General features: G+C 38.8%; 1 protein-coding gene across 4 annotated transcripts; it reads left to right on the forward strand.

The window, feature by feature from the left end:
- The first annotated feature begins 569 nt into the window (after positions 1-569).
- Positions 570-16,003, forward strand: LOC119785905 (chondroitin sulfate proteoglycan 5-like). Of its 4 annotated transcripts, none has more exons than XM_038288843.1 (6): positions 570-1,203; positions 7,131-7,899; positions 9,915-10,103; positions 10,239-10,317; positions 10,715-10,777; positions 15,053-16,003. In XM_038288843.1, exons 1-6 carry the CDS (start codon positions 1,119-1,121, stop codon positions 15,239-15,241), a joined length of 1,374 nt encoding a protein of 457 aa, XP_038144771.1. In that variant the 5' UTR covers positions 570-1,118; the 3' UTR covers positions 15,242-16,003. The 4 variants fall into 4 exon arrangements, with proteins under 4 accessions (XP_038144771.1, XP_038144768.1, XP_038144772.1 ...); XM_038288840.1 differs by having other exon boundaries at positions 571-1,203; positions 10,239-10,401; XM_038288844.1 differs by lacking the exon at positions 10,715-10,777 and having other exon boundaries at positions 572-1,203.
- The last annotated feature ends 3,850 nt before the right edge of the window (positions 16,004-19,853 follow it).

Consider the following 19,853-nt stretch of genomic DNA (forward strand, 5'->3'; position numbering starts at 1 on the left):
TATAATTAAATTGACTAAAATGTTGTAGCTCACTAGCTATGCTATCTTAACTTTAAACTCCCTGAGTTAACTCTAATGTAACAATAAAATCATAAGTGATGAAAACAGACATATTATTCCCATTGTGTGCAGCAATGCACTTATTGTTATACTTACAGTGCATGCCAGAGGCGGTTACCCATGACTGCACATGCACATACACAATACTAATTAATTTGGGTGTAACTGACAAATTAATGTTTTTATTCATCTTTGTCCCCTTTGCCATCACCACCATGGTTGACAGACATATCCCCCAACAACCACCATTGATTAGTGTTCTGGTCAATGTGTCTAAATCCCTGCTGTCCAGGGAGTTTTCTATTGTGACAAATTCAGCTTCAATTCAAGCCCTAAGTGTTATAACAGCAGATGCTATTGACTTCAGTCTATCTTAATATCACATTAAGAGGATTATCCAGGCATGCGCGGCATATGCATCTTTCTGCAGGCAGAAAGCATGCACCCAATAACCCACTGACACACAAAACGCCACCCAAAGTGGGGAGCACACATCATGCATCCAAGCTGAGGTGGAAAATGGAGCATAATGACGTGAAACTGACAACAGACGCTGTGTAAATACTTCATTCAGTCCTATTCCACACCAACATGCATATGCTGAGGCTGGACTCAGAGGAGCATTTAACGTGTGTGTGTAGAGAGAGTGCGCGCGCTTTGGCATTTTGACATCCAAACGCATTGTGTGTGCGCGCTGTTCCTCAGACAGGCAGACCGGCAAGCACTACAGACCAGTGTCATTTCAATTTCGTCTGTGGTCGCGCGCGTGATTACGCTACAACCTATAGGACCCCCCGAGGCGCTTTTGCTTCTGCTGTCGAGGGCGCAGACCAAGAAACGCGCGTAAAAAAAGGTGCGAGAGGAACAGGCCAGCCGTTTGGGGACAATGGGACCGTCTCTGCACTGACAAATACACACAGATAACGGCATGAGCATAGCGGAGCAGATCTGAACTTTAAGGGGATCCGCCGTGATCTGGATTATTGGAGCATCTGACCGGGAGCATCAAATCAGATTTTTTTTTCAAGGTGCAAAAGAAATAGCCATAACCCAAAACCATGGCTCGTGGAGACAACCGTATGGGGAGCTGGCAGGTGCTGCTGACAATCTCCATGCTCATCATCCCTCTGTGTGCACATAACGGTAAGATCGCCGCTTCACCGGAGACCCACCCTGCGCGTGTGCGTGGTACCATAGTTTGGACATTTGTGCAAAGTAACGCGCACGTGTGTGGAAAAAAAATCACACCTGCACTTGGGCGAGGGGTTAAGAAAGCGTGGTAATTAGAAAGGAGAATATGTATTCCTAATTAATGGAATAGGCCTTATATTGATTTGCTAGTAAACCTTATAACAGTGTGATTATATTCTTGCAGTTTGATATAGGTGGCAAAAAGGGAGGTGATCAATTAGGCGCAGGATGCAGGTGATCAGCAGAAAGATGTTTTTTATATATATTTTTGAAAGATATTTTTTAACCATGAATAGATAGATCATTTTTGTTAACTCATGTGTAACATTATTGTTGGTATTTAAAATCAAATCAGTGACAGAGAATATATCATCTTTGACGCTCATTGGGCCTAATTACAGATGATGGTATTAAAGGTGTAGCTGTATAGGACATATTTATATGGTTTAGTTTTGTCTGCTGATGATAGGATTCGCTGCGGTGCGTCTCCATAAAGGGGGGATTAGGTCCACTGTAGTCGGGTTACATGAAGCCCATTGTGCCGCAAAAAACTGAATTCCTCCAGACTGAAGGGGGGGGTATCAGAATCTTCACTCTGTCTCATCTAAATTTGGCCTTTTGGTTATTCCTCCGACTAAATAAGAACAATCTCAGCAGAGTAGTGGAAATTGGAATAAAAAAACGTCAATAATAATGTGCGCCGTCGCTGCCCAGCAACAGGGTGGCACATGCCCGTGCGTGCGTGGGGTCGCTGGGGTTCATGCGGGAGCGCGCATGAACCCCGTACTCTGCGCCTCCCTCGGCCTCGATGTGTAACCAGGCGTTAATGCTCTGACATATTGACCGGCAAATAGGCACACATGTCTGGCGTCCTCCCTCTATTTATCCAAGCCACTGCGACCAGGTGGCGAGGGGTATGTGATTAATTAGAAGCAGTACATGCAGGTGCGCCATCTGAGACTGACCATTCATTTAAGTTTTAAGCATATATATATATATATATATATATATATATATATATATATATATATATATATATATATATATATATATATATATATATATATATATATATATATATATATATATATGTGTGTGTGTGTGTGTGTGTGTGTGTGTGTGTGTGTGTGTGTGTGTGTGCTTCCATTTGTTTTCTACCCTTTCTTTCTTTCCACAGCCCAACAATACCATAACCTAACAATTACTTGTACATACATCCTTCTAACATTAACTGAAACCTAAGTTACGCCTTAGTCCTAAACCTAAGCCAACACAATGAGGACCAGTAAAAAGTCCTCACTTTTACTAGTATATTGCTCCAAAGATGTCTTCACTTTGCAGCGAGTACAAGTACAATTTTTCTTATTTTACAAGCAAAGTCTGGTTTTTATAAATTGGGGACATTTTACTCTGACATTGGAAGCTTTTAATCTCATTGTGCTATACGTATTGGGTCATTGTCAGGGATAGGGTGTAGAAGTAGCTGAAAATGACTAAAGAGCAATGGAAGTCAACAGGAGTTAACACATGGTCTATACTAGATATAGCAAGACCAGAATGTGTATCCTGGCTCAAATGCCAAAAAGGAACACACAGACACATCATTTGATAGAATAAACCAGGCATATTAAGGGGAACAGCAATAATATTGTGTGCTGGTACAGTATTCTTTCCCATACTTGTAAAGCAATTTTGTGTTCTACCATGTCGTAATTTGTACAAATTTATTGTTATTACATTTTATCTACTAAGAGTAACAACTGTTTGATTAATTCAAGTCTACACATCACCTTGAAAATAAAAATAAATAATTTTATTAAGTAAGATTTAGTTGGTGCTGGAAATAGCTGCTTTTCTCAGTGTTTCACAGACTATTATGGACTTCTAATGTTCCAACAAAGACTCCATTAAAAATAAAATGCAATGGAATTTTATGTAAAGAATATTTTATGATCTTTGAAACAGACAAGAATCCAAGAGTAACTTACAAAAAAAATGTTTGAGGTGGTGCACTACAAATGATCTTGTGTGAAAAACACAATGTGAATGGAGTAATAATTTCTTGTTGGAGTAAAGTCAATGAATTAGTTTAATGAGCAATAAAAGCTTCTGCAGTTTAAGTTAATTAAACCATTACTGAATCTAGTTGTCTATCATTTGGGAGGAGAAACAGCAACTTCTGCCTTTTCTGTATTAAGACAGTGAAAATCCGACCCATTCCATCTTTTACATTAAAACCATGACTAAAACAAAGTTTGCAAAGTTGTTTAATAGAATTTAAAACAGTGTCATCAGCATAAGTAGACATATGGTAAGTGATATTGCATTATTTCAAGGCCTAACAAGAAGGCCATGAGGAACCCAATCTATGGGGTTCCTCATGTATTAAAACCTTTACCAACACAATCTCAATGCAGTGGCTTACTCAAAAATCTGACTATACTGAACAGATTGTTTCATTTGTAAGAAAGAGTGCTTTATACAGCAGTGACATCTCAAATACTACCTCCCAGCAGTTGGTTGGGAGTACTGTAGTAAGGTGGGTCTTGTCATCTAAATGATTGTAGGTTCCCTGATTTGAATCCAAAAGAGGGCTTTCTGTGGGAATGCAGAAAACATATTTAATTAAAATGTAAATTTGCAATGATAGGTACAGATAGATATTGAGCTCCTAAACCATCAGGTCTGATGTGAACAAACTCAATAAAGTGTTAATCTCTACTGTTCTTTTCACAGAGCTCCATACTCGTAAATAACTGACTGTTGAAACACATATTGTAGTACAATCTTTTTGGGGACTGTTTTATGTACACAAACTGTTAATCTTACAATCTTCATTTATAATTTGTTCATAAAGGAGTAGATGTTTCCTGTGCATTTTTGTTTACAAATGGTTAGTTTTGTAACACATCCCAATCCTAGAATTTACATCTACGATGGCGTTGATTCTATTCTATTCTATTCTATTCTATTCTATTCTATTCTATTCTATTCTATTCTATTCTGAAGTAATTGATAAACTGAAAATCAAGATTATTCATCATTCCCTCACTTAACTAAAGTAAAAGGCGATTAATCCATCAATGCATAGCATAGATCTTTCTTGTTTTCTATGGAAATTTGCATGGATTTAATCCAGAATCTTGGGTGCACTGTCATACAATTGTGTGTTGGTGTCGTGTCTGTGTGTGCACTGAGTAGACTGAGTGAATTCATATTGTGAAGTCCATCTGCCCTGCAGCCATAGAAAGCTCATGATATGTCAGAATAGATCAGTTTTTCACTATCTTTCCCCACGAACATCACTGAAGGAGGTGAAGTCAAAATGGTATTTATAGCTTAGACACCACAAAACCCAATAAAGATGATGGGTAGATATTGGTGTCCTTATAATGCCTTGAACAAAAATTATAAATAAAATGTTGATTGCATTCTTAACTTTAAATGTCTGTCTAATAGTCCTGCTTGTATAATTTGTTGTTTTTAATTTGCATCATTGCGTTAGGTTAGCTGGTGCGGCTGCTTCAAGTCTCCACCCAAATCAATCACAGTGACCTCAGGTAGAACTTGTTACCATGGTGATTCGCTCAGTTATATACCAGAGGTTGCAAGCTGAGTGGCAGTCAAAGACACAAATCACAGCCTGCCAAAGACAGATGTCACATTGCAGAAGCAGAGTCAGGCCTTCAGTTTGAGCATCTTGTAATCTCATGTTCTTCTTTTACGCTTTAGATCTCTCTACAAAGACCTCCAGCAGCTAACAAGATCAAGCTTCGTATAAATCTTTACAGAGCAAATTGGCAGCCTTATCGATTAAGTGAGAGCTGAATCCCTTACAGTCAGTTCAAGTTGGAGAATGTGTCTTTCCACAAAAAAGACAAAATAAATAAATAAAATAAACAGAAAAAAATAGTAGAGTCCTTAGGATTCCTTCCAATTCCTTATTTTCCCAAAGATGGAGTTGGCATGCAGCACCTACTCACTGGCCGGGTAATTGATTGAAAAACAGGGAAGAGAAGGAGCAATAACACTAGATTCTCTGTTTCCACTGCAATTCCCTCGCCCTGCTCCTTCTTTCAACACAGCACCTCTTTACATCTCACCATGGCAACTGCGCTCCGAGAGTGTGTGCAATTGAGGTGAATCTCATGGCTTCTCAGCCGCCACCGGTCTTCGTGACTCAAGGCACGTTCTGATGGTTTTTTGTTTGAGGTTTGAATGAGGATCTATGTATTGAAAGGTGGCACTTCTTATTGAGCAGAGGGATTTGAGAGTGGCAGGGGAAGAGAAGCAATCAAGTAAACCTTTTGGCTAGTTTTAGCTGTATCTGAAAATGGAGGCCTAAAGGAAATTGTAAAGGTATAGCAGACAGTTGATGGGAGGAAAAAAAAACACTTTAAAAGCAGTTTTCTTTACAGTATATCAGCTACTTATTGCACTTATACACAACAAATCTCACCCATTCATATTTATGTTTTAATATCACTGATTTGGTAATTGGGAGCAATGCAGCATTTTGTGCGTTGTCTAAAGGTTGACATATCATTGGGGAAAGTGTGACAGAATAACTAAACTTGCCTAGTGGGAGAAGATTATTAATCTTCCTAAATCAAAGCTGCTTTCTTTGTGTCTGTCCATCTAGGCAAAACAATTAGGATACGTTTCAGCACTGTTTATCGTTTCCTTATTAGGAAACAAACATGTTATTTATCATAAATGTCACTTAACTCCAAAACTGGTACATACATATCCACCCAGATATGGTTTAGAGACAAATCCTGCAAGGATTGCTCTATAAGTTTTGACTCAGGAAGTCTAAATGCAAATACAGTCTAAACTTCAAGCTTATTTTCCAATCTGTTATTGGTAATCTTTTTTTTTTAACCTTCAATTCACAAAGAATTTGTTTAACAGAATATCATTTTTAGGGGAAATATTGCCAAGAGTCAGTATGACAAAACCTTTATAATGTTTTCTGTCCAGTATAATTGTTCACTGTGCACACAGCTCTGCTTAGGTAAATGTTTGCTTTCTAGCAGAGAATGTTTTTTCAGAGTTTTTGTTAAATTTTATATATATATATATATATATATATATATATATATATATATATATATATATATATATATATATATATATATATATATATATATATATATATATATATATATATAAAATATAATATAATATATTTAAGTGTCCAGCGTATATCATATTAGTACCAGGAGTTGTTTACTAATCATGCATATATCTTTCACGTCCCTGTGTCTTGCTTCCGTGTCGAAGCCCCTCTCCTCAGATTGCAAAGTGTAGTTTCTTACCTGCAGCCCTAAATCCTAATCTAATCCTCACCTCACCACACTGCTCATTCATTTAATTTGCCTAATCTAACATACCCATATCTTCTGCTTCTAAGATTTTTTGTAAAATATCCAACAATTTGTTTTATGAAAATAAGATAAGATTTTATTTATTAATGATGGTTGAGTGACTTTAGTATATTAGGCTCAGATGTAAGCATAGGGAAACTTTCAGATGTTTACTTAGTAAATTTAAATGATGGGTGTTCAGCAAGTTTGCTTACTGCTATTGGATATTTTAACTGGGAATGTGTGTTTGAGGCTTTCAGGTTTGGCCAGGTGATACTTGGAGTATTATGAACTCTTTAAGATACAAGATTTTACATAAAAACACAATGGGCCCCTGTCAACGAGTTTAAGATGGGTCAACTTGGGGACTTTTAATAAGATAACAGGCTTCAGCAACCAGCCACTATAAATGTTCTGTTTCGGTTGTAGAAGAAAAGGGAATTCCTATACAAATGTTTGTTGTTATAGTTATTTAAGAGCATCAGTTTTATCAGTGTTTCTGATTAACAGGGAGGCATTCAATGGCCAGACGCCATCCTCACCACAACCACTCATCTGTCCACAAGGAGGCCCTGGACACCAGGATGGTTCTCAGCGATGACTCAGCAGAGAGAGAGCATCTGATTGGAGCAGGAATTGGTGCCCGACTCCCGTCCAGCTCCTCCAGGCATCACCACTTTCATAAACGCCACCACTTGGATTTTGTAGAGGATGACCAACATGGGGAGGAGCTAACAGCTGGAGGAGCAGGGCCAGACCATCCTGGGAACCCATTATCTGATGACGTTATCACTGTGGCATTTCACAGTCCGGCACCAGATGTTGTTCCCTCGGATGTTAACCTGGACTTGGCAAAAACTCCCAAAGCTCAAAAGCAGAAAGGTGGAAATCCCAATAAGTGGAGCTTAAATGATTATTATGATTACCTGTCTTCTGACAACGACGTCTCCGCAGTAGATACCACCCCAGAACCTGAACCAACTCCTTCACCTCCAGCTGACATGGAGGATGAAAATCCACTCCTAAAAGGCTCTTCAACGATCCGCGAAAATGTACAGCCAAACCTCAATGGTGGGTCATCTTTACCAGCCCCTCCTATGCAGGGACCGGACAACAATGAGAGAGTAGGCGTAGGTGGGGCCATGGGTGCGGATGGCTGCAGGCTGGGCTTTGTGCAATCTGGACCAGGAGTCTGTGTATCTCAGTGTGAAATTGAAGAAAACTTTTGCTTCAATGGAGGGGTTTGCACCGTGGTGGCAGGAGTAGGAGCCTTCTGCAGGTAAGATTAAAAAAAAATGTGACCTCAGCTTCAGTTCATTGTAAAGAATTTAATTCATAAAAGTTTAGTATATTACAAAAAGTGTTGTCTTAATTACATCTGGGGTACTTGGATCCCCTTTTTTAAATGTATTGAGGCACAACTGTTTTTTTCTCTGAAACAAATGACAGATTAAGGACACTACCAGCACCATGCCGACAAACACACACATGCACAATGGCAGAAGGCTGGCTTAATGTGTCATTCGGGTTTGTCAAGATCACAGCAGGGTCCCCTAAAGGATTAGCACTGTTTTTTGAGGTAAAGATAGCACATGGACATCTCTTGCTGATAGAGGCATGAAGAATATGCCATAAGAGGAAAACACAATAAAATAAAAAATAAAAAATAAATAAAACCCGCACACTACCTCCTGACCTGCAAATGCAGATACTAAGCGGGGACCGGAAGCATCTCTTTGCAACAGTCTGTCCAACATGGAATTTTGACCGACAGCTTGGAGATAAATTGTTGCTGTTTATCATATTCTACCTGTTGAGCAACATGAGAAACATGCAGAGATTCATACACAACACACATGACTCAGATGCTAGCAGCCAGTTGCACAGTTAGAGCAGGTTTAGGGAAAATACAAGCATGTATGCATGCACGTGGGTTGATCCTTTGATCTTATTAAGAGCAAGGCTGCTTGTTTGACAGACTCCAGCAGGTTGCTCCACATATGCACGTACTAACCAGTCCCTGTCTGAAAATGTTACACATCTTATCTATACCACTTAATTAGTTCTTCAGTTTTCTTAAAGTGTTCCCCTAAATTCTAATGAGTTTATGTGGTTTAGTCAGATGGAAAGTACTATGTAATTGTCAAATCAAAAGGTTACATGCATCTGTTTCTACACCATTTACTCTGGTAACCCTAAATAAAATCAAGTGCAACCTCTTGCTTCCAGAAGCATGCAAGCACGACCAAAACAAAAAAGAAAGTCAACACCAGTACTGAAAAAGAGTAATGGCAAAGTTTGAAAACCAGAGAGGTAGAGTAGATCCAGGCCAAGTGGAGCAAATGGAAAGGGCACAAGACAAGCCAAAAACTGAAAATGAGTTAACATTTCATAAATTAAGTGTATTACCCTTGATTTAAGAAAGGAAAATCAGATGACCTGCCAATCAAATGGGTATTTTTACGCTCAAGATATGGTAATTACAGATTATGATCTTGAAATAAGACAATGCAATAGTTTTGTCTTATTTCAAATGTAAATTTTCCTGTTCTATTGGCAAATTGTCTCACTTATATACTCAATTCAAGAAAAAATGCAGTTATTTCAAGAAAAAAATGACTTACTTAGATTTACATGTTTTGCAATATATACATACAATATCCAATGTTTTGAACACCTCTAAAAAAAGAGAAAAGAATACTGAACCAAAGCAAGGCTACTAAGAGCTGCAGTAAAGAGACACAGAAAATATAACCTACCTATAGAACATTATCAGTGGTAAAAATAAATAAAATAATAAAATGAACATTGCAACATTCTAAACATGCCATCCTTACCATGAAACATGGTGATTTTGTTTGGGTGCTTTTCTCCAGCAAAACCATGAAAGGAAGACAAAGTTGACGGACATATGGATGGATGTAAATACTGATACATACATAGACTTGCACATGTTGGGATTTGATTAGTTCAATGCGGAACATAAAGCAAATGCCTGTAGAATCTCTAATACTGTGAGAAAAAGGCACTCATGGTTTTAAAGATTTGATAAACAACTTGACAAAGAAGTTTATACTGAAATTATAATACCACCATTTCAAGAAGTCTGTGTGGTATGAATACCTCCACAGAGCGCTTTAAATCTGCCAATGCAATGAGCTCACAGAATGAGCCTCTTGATACTAATTCTAACAGCAAGTGTCATTATCAAGAGGGTCAAAGTGGTAATAGCATTCAAAAAGCTAATCTAGCACTATATGATAGTGGTTCTTCTCTCCATCACTTTGTGTCCAGGTGTAATGTGCAGGACTACATCTGGAACAAAGGCCTCCGCTGTGAATGGGCCATCACTGAGTTCCAGGTGCTATGTGTGGTGGTGGCAGTGGCCTGTTTTGTCTTCCTCCTGCTCTTCATGATTGTTGTGTTCTTCGCCAAGAGCATGTACCGTCTCAAAAACGAGAACATGCGCCTTCGGAAGCGTAGGTAAATGGGATCAGATTCCCTTTGGATTGACCAGGGTTATTCGATTTACAGTGACTCGCTTAGTACCAAATATAGAATAATAAAAAAAAGACACTTCGATAAATATTTATATCACACATGTATCCCACTTTGCAGTAAGTATCACCCCCGGAGCAGCGAGCCACAGACGGATGGCCTCTCAGTTTCGACAACAGCTGAAGGCTCACAGCCAAATGTAAGAAAACTGTGTGACACCCCTCCGCCTGCCACCCAAGCCCATACTCAAAACCTGGCGTACTATGACAACATTATCTGTCAGGTATGCCTCCACTTTCCTCCTGTTTGCTCCTGTTCCTGTGTTTTTAGTATTTTCAGTCTGTTACTTCTCACTAACTCCTCATCATGTTCTCTCCCAAGCCTCCCGGCCTGCTTAAACTGTGATTTGCAGTATTTTATGGATCTGTGTTGTTCAGCTGTTGTGTGTGTGCGTGTGTGTGCATGTTTGCCATCTGTCTGATTTTACCCTAAATTATCATTTAAATCAAAAGACTTCCTTAGGATCTTCCCATGGAGATAAGTTTGTACAATATGCCTGTGTTTTACCGTTTTTATACCCGCCAACCACCCCTCAGAGGCCATCTTCAGCCAGCAATCCCTGGGAGTATAGGCACAGAAAACCTTATAACCACTTCCAGGTAAGAACAGTGGAGATGTCTGCTTTGCCTCCTCTTGACTACCATCTTTGCATTAATCCCACCCACTGTAGCTGTCAAATTTGCTGTAAACCTTATGCCCAACATTCCCCTTCTGAATCAGATTCATGCACGCCGTAGGTGAAATGACAGATGACCTCTCAGGAGGCAGCCATTTTTTCAGATGTGTTATGCAGTAGCCTCTGCAGTGTGATTAAACACTAGGCTGCCTCATTTGTTCCTTTTCTCACCCGCGTCCCTGCAGCTTCCCGAGGTGCTCGGCGAGGCAAGAAAGCCTCCATTTCCCTCACACAGAGCATGCAGCCATTTTAGCTCCCTGTGTAGCTCTTTTGTTTTCATTCTTTTCCATATCAGATTTGGGGCTGCAATGGCATTATAAACCAAACTGTAGCAGCATATTAATTAGTGCAAATGACAGTGCATTCATTACTGTCCCAGTGGGGAGTGGGGTGTGTGATTATTGTCTGATTTATTTGCATAAATGTAAGTTGCTCCAGCAAAACTGTGCAACTGGATTCTGTTAAGACAGATTATCTAGTCTACTGATACCAACAAAGACCATTTTTTTGTGAGAACTAAAGCTGAAATGTTGCTTTTAAAGCTTTAAAACCTTTCGTCTGTCGTGTTAAAGTGCACTTAACGAGTAGTGTCCAGCAGCAGCTAAGCGTGACCGATCAATGGTGCCCTGTTTACTGCCTGCTGTGCTGATGACCTTCAGATGTTCATGCCACACCAATAAATGACCTGCTGGAACTTTTATACAAAGACACATAAACAACTGTGCAAACAGCTAAACAACACAGATAGGTCTTTTTGGTTGATTAAAATGTCTCTTTAACGATGATGTTGGAATCAAGCACTTGCTGATTGAACAATACGGCACCTGGATGATAAAAACTAAAAGAATAACCGGGACATTTTTTTTTTTTCAAATATAGTCCATGCTTTCAGCTCTGTTAACATTTCCCCCACAGCGATTATAGATGAGTTTCTGTGACTGCCGGATTCTCTAAATGTCAGGGCTAAAGGCTAAAAAGCCACAGCAAGCACGTAGTCTGGAGTTCATTCTCAGAAATGTCATAAAACTAACAGATATTTTTTGTAAACCAGGGGCATTAGATAAAAGAGTACTTAGGTTTTTCAGCCAGTGTCTTTTTTTCAATCTTACACTCTGCATTAAAGCCTTTTATGCATACAAAAGCATTTGTGTTTGAGATCAACATGCAAAATGTGTTATCAGACAGCAATAACCTTAGTACCAAAAACTGTGTTTAAATGAGGATAAGGTTTACTCAGTGTTGTTGAAAAAAAAACAGTATAAAATTTTTTATCGCAGCTTTTAAAGGCATTGGCTGCTATTAACCATTTGCTATAACTGGCCACGAGTCTTTACCATCGTTTTGGAGGAGTTTTCACCCACTTTTCTTTGCAAAAAGATTTAATGTAGCCCCATTGCCACCATTAAGAGCTTGTTAGCTCACACTGTAGTATCTTAATAAGATGTAAGACTAAACTTTGACTACTCTCAATATATGTGGTTACTTTTGAGCCATTGGACTTTCTATTGTGCTTTGTGTTATTGTTCAGGTGGATAACCCAAGCTCAACTGTAGGTTATAAACTAAATTCTGGTCAAACTTTTTTGCCATGGAGCAGATTTAATTGTTTAATTAATTACAACAAGTTCCTTAAGTAGTACAAAGTAAGGCCATCCGACACATTGATAATTTATATAAACATATCTAAACAGAACAGTACAGTTGATTGGCCATTCTGACAGTCTCATTTTATTTCTCTAAAAATCCTATAAAAATTCAACGTCTATGCATGTTTCATCTTACTTTAGCTGCTTAAGGGTAGGACATCCTCTTAGCTACTTTTGTACATTTTCCATTCATCTTTTCTTGTATTATAGGAAGTCTGCTGAAGACCAACATTTGGCTCTGATAGGATGTTTCTGAGATAAAATGCTCACATTCAGACCTCCAAAGCTTTTTTTTTATGTTATTATGCCATCCAAAAAATTAACCTTTTGTCTCATTTGACTATATTCATCCAGTATTTTACAGGATTGTTTAAATGATGTTCAGCACACTTTAAATGGGTTTAAAATATTTTAATTGTTATTCAGCAATTGAGTTACTCATGCTGACCATGCATACAGGCCATGATGCTGGAGTGTGTTACTTATTGTTATCATTGAATCATAAACACTTTCCATAAATTCTTCAAAAGTTTCTCCTTGACCTCAGAAAACACATTTGTAGAAAATCAAGAAAATACACCTGGTTGAATTTGGTTTATGGTGGAATGATCATATTTTCACTTACAGTTCTCAATGAAACCTGTTCTCAATGAAACCTTTACTAAAATAAGGTTACTAAGGTCTTAAGAGAGTTTCTGACTCAAGTGGAGGAGTATTTTGCGTGGAGAATGGAATGGGACATCGTTAGACAGATCAATGTGGCTGCTGTTATAATGCAGGAGCTGCATCAGTCTATAACAGAGAGCTGATCAAAAAGGCAAAGCTCTAGATTTACCGGTCGGTCTTTGCTCCTACCCTCACCTATGGTCATGGAATCTGGATCATGACCAGAAGAACGAGGTCCATGATACAATGGCTGAAATGAACTGGGCACTCCATTAGGGAGGAGCTCAGCCTCTGGATCTATCTCTGGTAAGGCGTTTCTCCTCCACACCGAGAGGAGTTAGCTAGAGTGGCTCTGAAATCTTTATTGGATGACCCCTGGACGAGTGATTAGGGCAATCCGCTTGGAATCCAGCGGTGAAACTGAGTTCAACACCCGCTCCCACAGACTGCCACTCTGGGTCCCTGAGTAAGACCCTTATCCCCACACAGCTCCCCAGGCACTGCACAATGGCAGGCCACTACCCCCCAAGGGGATGTGTTAAATGCAGAGAGTTAATTTCGTTGCTCTGTACTTGTAACACTGGAGCAACTATGTTACTCAGTTGGCTTGGGAGCGCCTCTGACTTCCCCAAGCAGAGCTGGGAGAGTTATCTGGGGAGGGTAAAGTATAATCTCATTTGAGACTGGTACTCCTGGGACCCAGTCACTAATAGGCTGAAGATCAGTAGTACAAGGTCTTTAGAAATCTAATGGTTAGATCACTCTTCACAATGTGACTCTTCAAGCCTTTTTTATCCATTTAACACTTTTTCCAGGTTTCATTTTATTTGGAAATTAATTGACTTAGTAAAAGGGTTGATCTATTGAGAACCAGTTTTACCTTGCTGCAGATCTTAATGCTTGAAACTTTTGATCTAGGCTTGATTTGCAGCTTCTTTTCAACATGCAGATAATATGTGGACTGGAAAGCTAACTCTAATAACTCCCTTTGAAACTGAAAAATTATAAAGTTTGATATACTGTTCTGGAGCTGACGGTTGACACACTCTGCGATTCCCTTTTCATTGCTGGGGCCCAGATTGCGATTGTACTAGTCTTAAATGCAACATTCACTACATATGGTCAGTTATTTGGCTTTCAAGCATACAAATTTAGCTTTGAGAACAGTATTGAAGCTTTGGCCTAATTAAACCAAGTGTTTGTTAGTTAAAAACACATTGTGTTTTTCAGAACACAGAAAACCGATAAATAAAAGTTTTTATCAAGACAGTAAAAGAGATAAACTGTGTGGGAAGAATCAAATGGGCCTTATAATATTCAACTAAAATCCATATTATTTAATACAAAACCTTTAGAAAGGATGCTTACTGTGAGTTTTATCTTTTGATTAAGCTACTAACTGAAAACCCTATCCAGAAATCCAGGGTGTTGAAGACCTTTGGAATAAAATAAAAACTGGTAAAACAGGTGGAAATAAGAATATTGATAATTTTAAAGAAAGATGAAGCAACTATAACACTGATTCTAATGTTCAGAGGAATTTGGAGACATTAAAAAGCTAAACGTGTTCTATGAGCTTGATTTCGGGGCTTAACTATCAATCCATTGATACAAACTGATTACTTGTTTTACTTTCTAATTTTGCTTTTTATTTAGTTTGGGAACTGCCACTCTTTGCATTTTGTTAATACCTTTAAATTATTTCTACAAAGTAAAAACATCAAACAATTCCTACCATGAAATTGTCCTGTTTGGTCTTGGTGAGTGGGTTGTGCATCTTGTTCCCCCTTTTTTGTGTTAACATAGAGCAAAATTGTCTTTTGGATTTGACGTCACTTATTTGTCGCCTGTTATGCATGTCTAAAGAGAAACTGACACTCTCTACAGGACGAGCCACAGAAGAAAGAAAACCAAGCCAAGTCCCCTCAGCCCAAGGAGGAGGGGTCTATGAACATCCTCAACTCCCACTCCCCAAAGCATGAGAACAACCGCCCTGCCTCTGCCATCCATGGCCACACCCCAAACAGCACGGAGGAAAATGCAGAGGTAAACATGCTCCAGAACAACCTGGTGTAACATCAGCACATGATTAAGTCTGCAGCTAATGAATTAGAGAAAAAAATATTTTATGGTGCACACAGAGGAAAAAAAAAGTTTACATCTTGCTAGAGAAGATTTTTTAAATGTAACTTAGAAGATCTAAAGTTAAAAATGAGCACAACACATATTTATAGCTCCAACATGAGAAGCACAATAGATCTGTTTACGAGGCCGCCATACTTATATCGATTACATAGTGGCGCCGCTGCCTCTTCTCCTCCATCTTTCTGCCTTTAATGCTGGACTAAAATCTCTGGCTCGGACCAACTACTGACTGACTGTTCTCTCTACTGATGCTCTGCCTTGGTCTTTCGGCCAATGTACTTCTGCATTGTCTTTTCTCCTGTTTCCCAAGCTTCCCTTATTCTCCTTTCCCCCTCTGCCTTTCCCTACCTAACTGTGTCTCTCTGCCCGCATGCATTGGTGTTATCGGCGAAAAAGTGTCTGAAAAACATAATTTGAAAAAAAAAAGAAGAAAATATGTGGAAATAAAGTGGATATGTATTTGCAAACCGTTAATGTTTGACATTGCTAAAATAAGTGGATATGTCTAGATTACATGAGGATAAAGTAACTGCTTGGAGTTGATATTTGAATCTATATGCATATTACACACGCTGTGTCTTGGTTTTCAATGTGTTTTGCTATCTTTAATGTACTTGATATTCTTTTTTACTTCATTGGCTATTCATGGAGGGTTCCAGTTCACAGTTGTTGGAATAAATCTTTTTCATTTTATTCAGCTTGTCCCTGTGTTTTGCTATGAGCCCTGCTTTCCCCGTAGACGCTCTCTCTCTCTCTCTCCAGCTCTTTTCTCCCTTTTCTTTTTCTGCATGTCTGCACACAATGAAGCTTAACACTGCCGTACCAAACGATAACTAAATGCATGGCTGACCCTGCTACAGTAGGCTGCTCCCCTCAGATTACACAGCAGAAAAAGAATATTGAGTGTGAACCCATTCAGAACCATGGACAGCTCCTACAAAGTGACCTGATTAGAAACTCATAGAAACCTTTCACCTCTTGTTTTGTATTCTGTAAATTAAACATAGACTACCAACCAGCAGTTTGCATGCATTCATCATGGGCGTAATTACTTTTCTAGGGTCTAATGATCATAAATCAAACAGCTTTAATGATTTTCGATAATAAGTTGGGGGCACAAGATTTAGTCTATCCAGAGAGAGTGAAAATTATGCATACAGTCTAAAAATATACTGTAATTCTCATTGTTGTTGTTGCTGTCTTAATGATTCTTCCTAATGGATCTTCTTTAAATATTTAGGTTCAGATTAATTATTTGTGGAAAATCCAACTACTAGCAGGATTGGTGTAGCTATCACATTTTGAGTAGAGGTAATATTAAAAGCTTTATGAAACTATTCCATGCTTTTTAGTTTAGTTTCAATGTTGTTTGTGATTTCTGCTCAATTCAGACACCCTAAAGTGTAAAATCATCAACTGTCTGACCCAAAGTGCAACTCTCTGATATAAGGAAATTGATTATTGCAGCTCAGGAAGCTCCGAGGCTACGGCAGAGCAGAGATTACATCCACCCATTTTCCTGGCCCTAGACAAGTACAAGATATAGATGAAAAGAGGTCCAGCCTAGAGGTTAGCCTCTTTTCATCTAATTATCACTACATAATAACCAATATGTAATAAATGCTCAAACAAGACTGAATGAAGACAGTGTAGAAGATGATTGGCAGATCCTGTGAAAGGTTGTAATTCTTGAGTTGCAGCAGAAAATTTAGTGTCTGCTGTGCCTACATCTTCGTGAGGAGTTCCTCAAGTACCTAGAGAGAAATTGGTTATTGGAACCATAAGTGATCGACAATCAACACAGGAGAGGCAGCGATTGAGGGAGGCAGTGTCGACTGTGCCTGTGGACCAACTGATTCACCTCCTGTCTTAGTGTAGACTTGGTAATGTTCTGGATTACAAAAAAGCAAGTCATTTACAAAATTTTTTTTTTTTTGGGGGTGGGTGGGGGGGTGGAGTTCTTAATGGAGAATATCTGGGTGGATGGTGTTGAAGGCCAAGCTGCAAATCACAAATATGAGTCGCTCAAGGGTGCAGTACGAATATAGTCCCTGGTTGAATGCATCATCTGAAGAGCTGTTTTCCTAGAAAGCAAGCTGTATGAGGTCCAGCAGGGGGACATGTGTTCTTCTTATACTGCAGCAGTAGGTGCTTAAAGGATACCATGACCACACAGGTAAGGTCCCAAGGCAATTACAAGAAATTACAAAAAAATAAAAAAAGATGTCTAAAAACAAGATAAAAACAGTACATGAGAGGGGGTAAGCACTTATACTAATAATATTTCTATATGCAAAAAAGACCAATTCAATGCAGAATTTCTTCTGATAATTTCTTGATTTATGATTATGGTGTAAAGTTAGGGACTTGAAATAAGAAAATGACTCTTAAAACAAGACAAATAATCTACACCTTCTAATTAAATATTCCTTTTTCATGGTAAAACCAGGGAAGACATTTTCAGGTTCTGAATCTTTCCTGGCCTTGAAACATTCAGCAGAAATTCTGTCAGAAGCCTCTGGCTACAAAAAAAAAACAACAGAGTTCAGCTGCAGTTTATTAATGCAATAAATGCACATTTTGGAATTAAATAGCTATTTTTTATGGTTATTGAGGCTGTTTGATGAATAACCTTACTATAAAAATGAATGATTAATACACGTTCAGCTCTCTTAAATAACATTCATGCCCATGATGAGGATATGTAAACATTTGAGCAGAACTGTGTGTGCTTGTGTTAGCAAATTTTACATAGGATGTGTTTTCTTCTCTTCTTTCCCTGAATACTGATTAAGAAAGAGCTTGGACCTTATAGACCAAAACTGTCCCTTTAAAGGATGAGAAGGTCCAGTGGTCTGACTGGATCTGAACTTAACCTCTAAAATTCTGCTTGGGTACAAACTAATCTTTAAAAAAAAAATGTAGGCAAAAAGATTTACTTTCAGGAGCATCATCGCTACCTTATTTTAATAATTTAATTCCACATTAGCCCATCCGCCCAAGTTAGAAATAGGGATTTCAATGTCATTGGTTGGCAGCCTAGAAAGCTGTCTTAGTTCATTTAACTCATAAACTAAAAATAAAATAAATTACACATTTTAAATAGTCATATGTTTTCCTTCTTGGAACCATAACAATATCCATAATTTAAGTGATGTGTTTTTTCCAGGTTAAGGTTTATTTTTTCTCCTTGGTTTAAAGAGCTCTACACAGCCCCCTAGCGGTGTACCTGAGACATTTATGACGTTATAAATAATGGAAAATGACTATTTGTAAATGGTGTCTACTATCTTTTCATATTTAATAATCTTTCTTCAGAATTTCAATCAGATTCATAGCTCAAAATATATTCATTTATATGTCCAAACTGGAGAAATAGGAGAAATGAAGGGAATAATAAACTGAGAACATTACAACTTTATGCTAATAAATGTTGTTATTTACATACTTGGATTCAATCGTCAAGTGAAAGTCATGCATCCTGAAAGTCAGCCAAAGGGATATCCCCTTGGACAAGTAGCCAAAGCGTATAATCAGTCAGAGGCATAGTGATAGGAGCCCACACTGTCACATATTGATTAAATGCTTTTTTTTATTTAGCTCCACGTGCATTTTATGGTTTAGAGGAGTCCATTTTAAAATGGACCATTTGGTTCGAAACCAAACAAAGATTAGTCTGATTTCACTTAAATCTGATTGTTTGCATGGGAGCAACTGTAGAATCTTTGTTTAGTTTACAGTCATAGTTTTCAGAAAGGCAGCTCAGCTTTTCCCTTAGATTCATCCCTACACTTTTACTCCAGCAAATGATATTCATCCAAATTATTATTATGCTTGTAGAAATTTGTCTAGTGGTGAGATATATACCTTAATGTGAATTGTGATTCATTTCCTCCAAATATGATTACACTCGTGTTAAGCCATACATCTACAGCAAATTCTGCACCTTCAGTCATGTGTAAAGGAAATGTGCTCAAGTGATCAGTCCACCCTTTGTTTGTTTTTTTCTGTTTTTATTTTTTTATTTTTCATCATTTATATTTCGTGACTCTCCCTATTGTTGCATCCATCTGTCTTAACCATACTGCAACATCAGGATGGAGTCACCATTGGCCTGGAAGTGCTCCTACCCAAAGAGGCCAAGCTCCACTCAGATGTCAGCTCACCCCTTCAATATGATGTCTTCCTCTACAAAGTTGCCAACAATGCAGACTCCAGCTGTCATAGCCAAGGAGCTCCCTCCAACTCCTCCATCTCTCATCCCCTCCCTAAATCCCCCAAAGCACCCAGGTCACCTAACCCTCACCACTCCTCATCTGGTGGCCACCCTTCACCCAGCCGTCACTCAGCACCTGGGTGTTATTCCTCCCCCGTTCGTCACCCTCTCTCTTCCCCAACTCAGCTCCGCAGCCCTCGGGGTGCAGCTCCAAACTCAGGACGGTCTCCCAGGTGGAGAGACTACCAGAGCAGGCCCATTCGCTCATCTCCCTCCTCTCCTCATCTCACCCGGCCGCCTCCATCACCATCCAGGGCAAAGTGCAGC

The sequence above is a fragment of the Cyprinodon tularosa genome, unplaced genomic scaffold (assembly GCF_016077235.1).
Source record: "Cyprinodon tularosa strain WSP-4 unplaced genomic scaffold, ASM1607723v1 ctg26, whole genome shotgun sequence".
In the NCBI taxonomy this organism is placed as follows: Eukaryota; Metazoa; Chordata; class Actinopteri; order Cyprinodontiformes; family Cyprinodontidae; genus Cyprinodon; species Cyprinodon tularosa.

Bases quoted from the DNA above. Each gene is read 5' to 3' on its own strand.
- LOC119785905 (XM_038288840.1), top strand. From the start codon at position 1,119: ATGGCTCGTGGAGACAACCGTATGGGGAGCTGGCAGGTGCTGCTGACA. The intron at 1,204-7,130 runs GTAAGATCGCCG...TCTGATTAACAG, and splicing joins CCCTCTGTGTGCACATAACG to GGAGGCATTCAATGGCCAGA. The intron at 10,104-10,238 runs GTAAATGGGATC...CCCACTTTGCAG, and splicing joins ATGCGCCTTCGGAAGCGTAG to TAAGTATCACCCCCGGAGCA.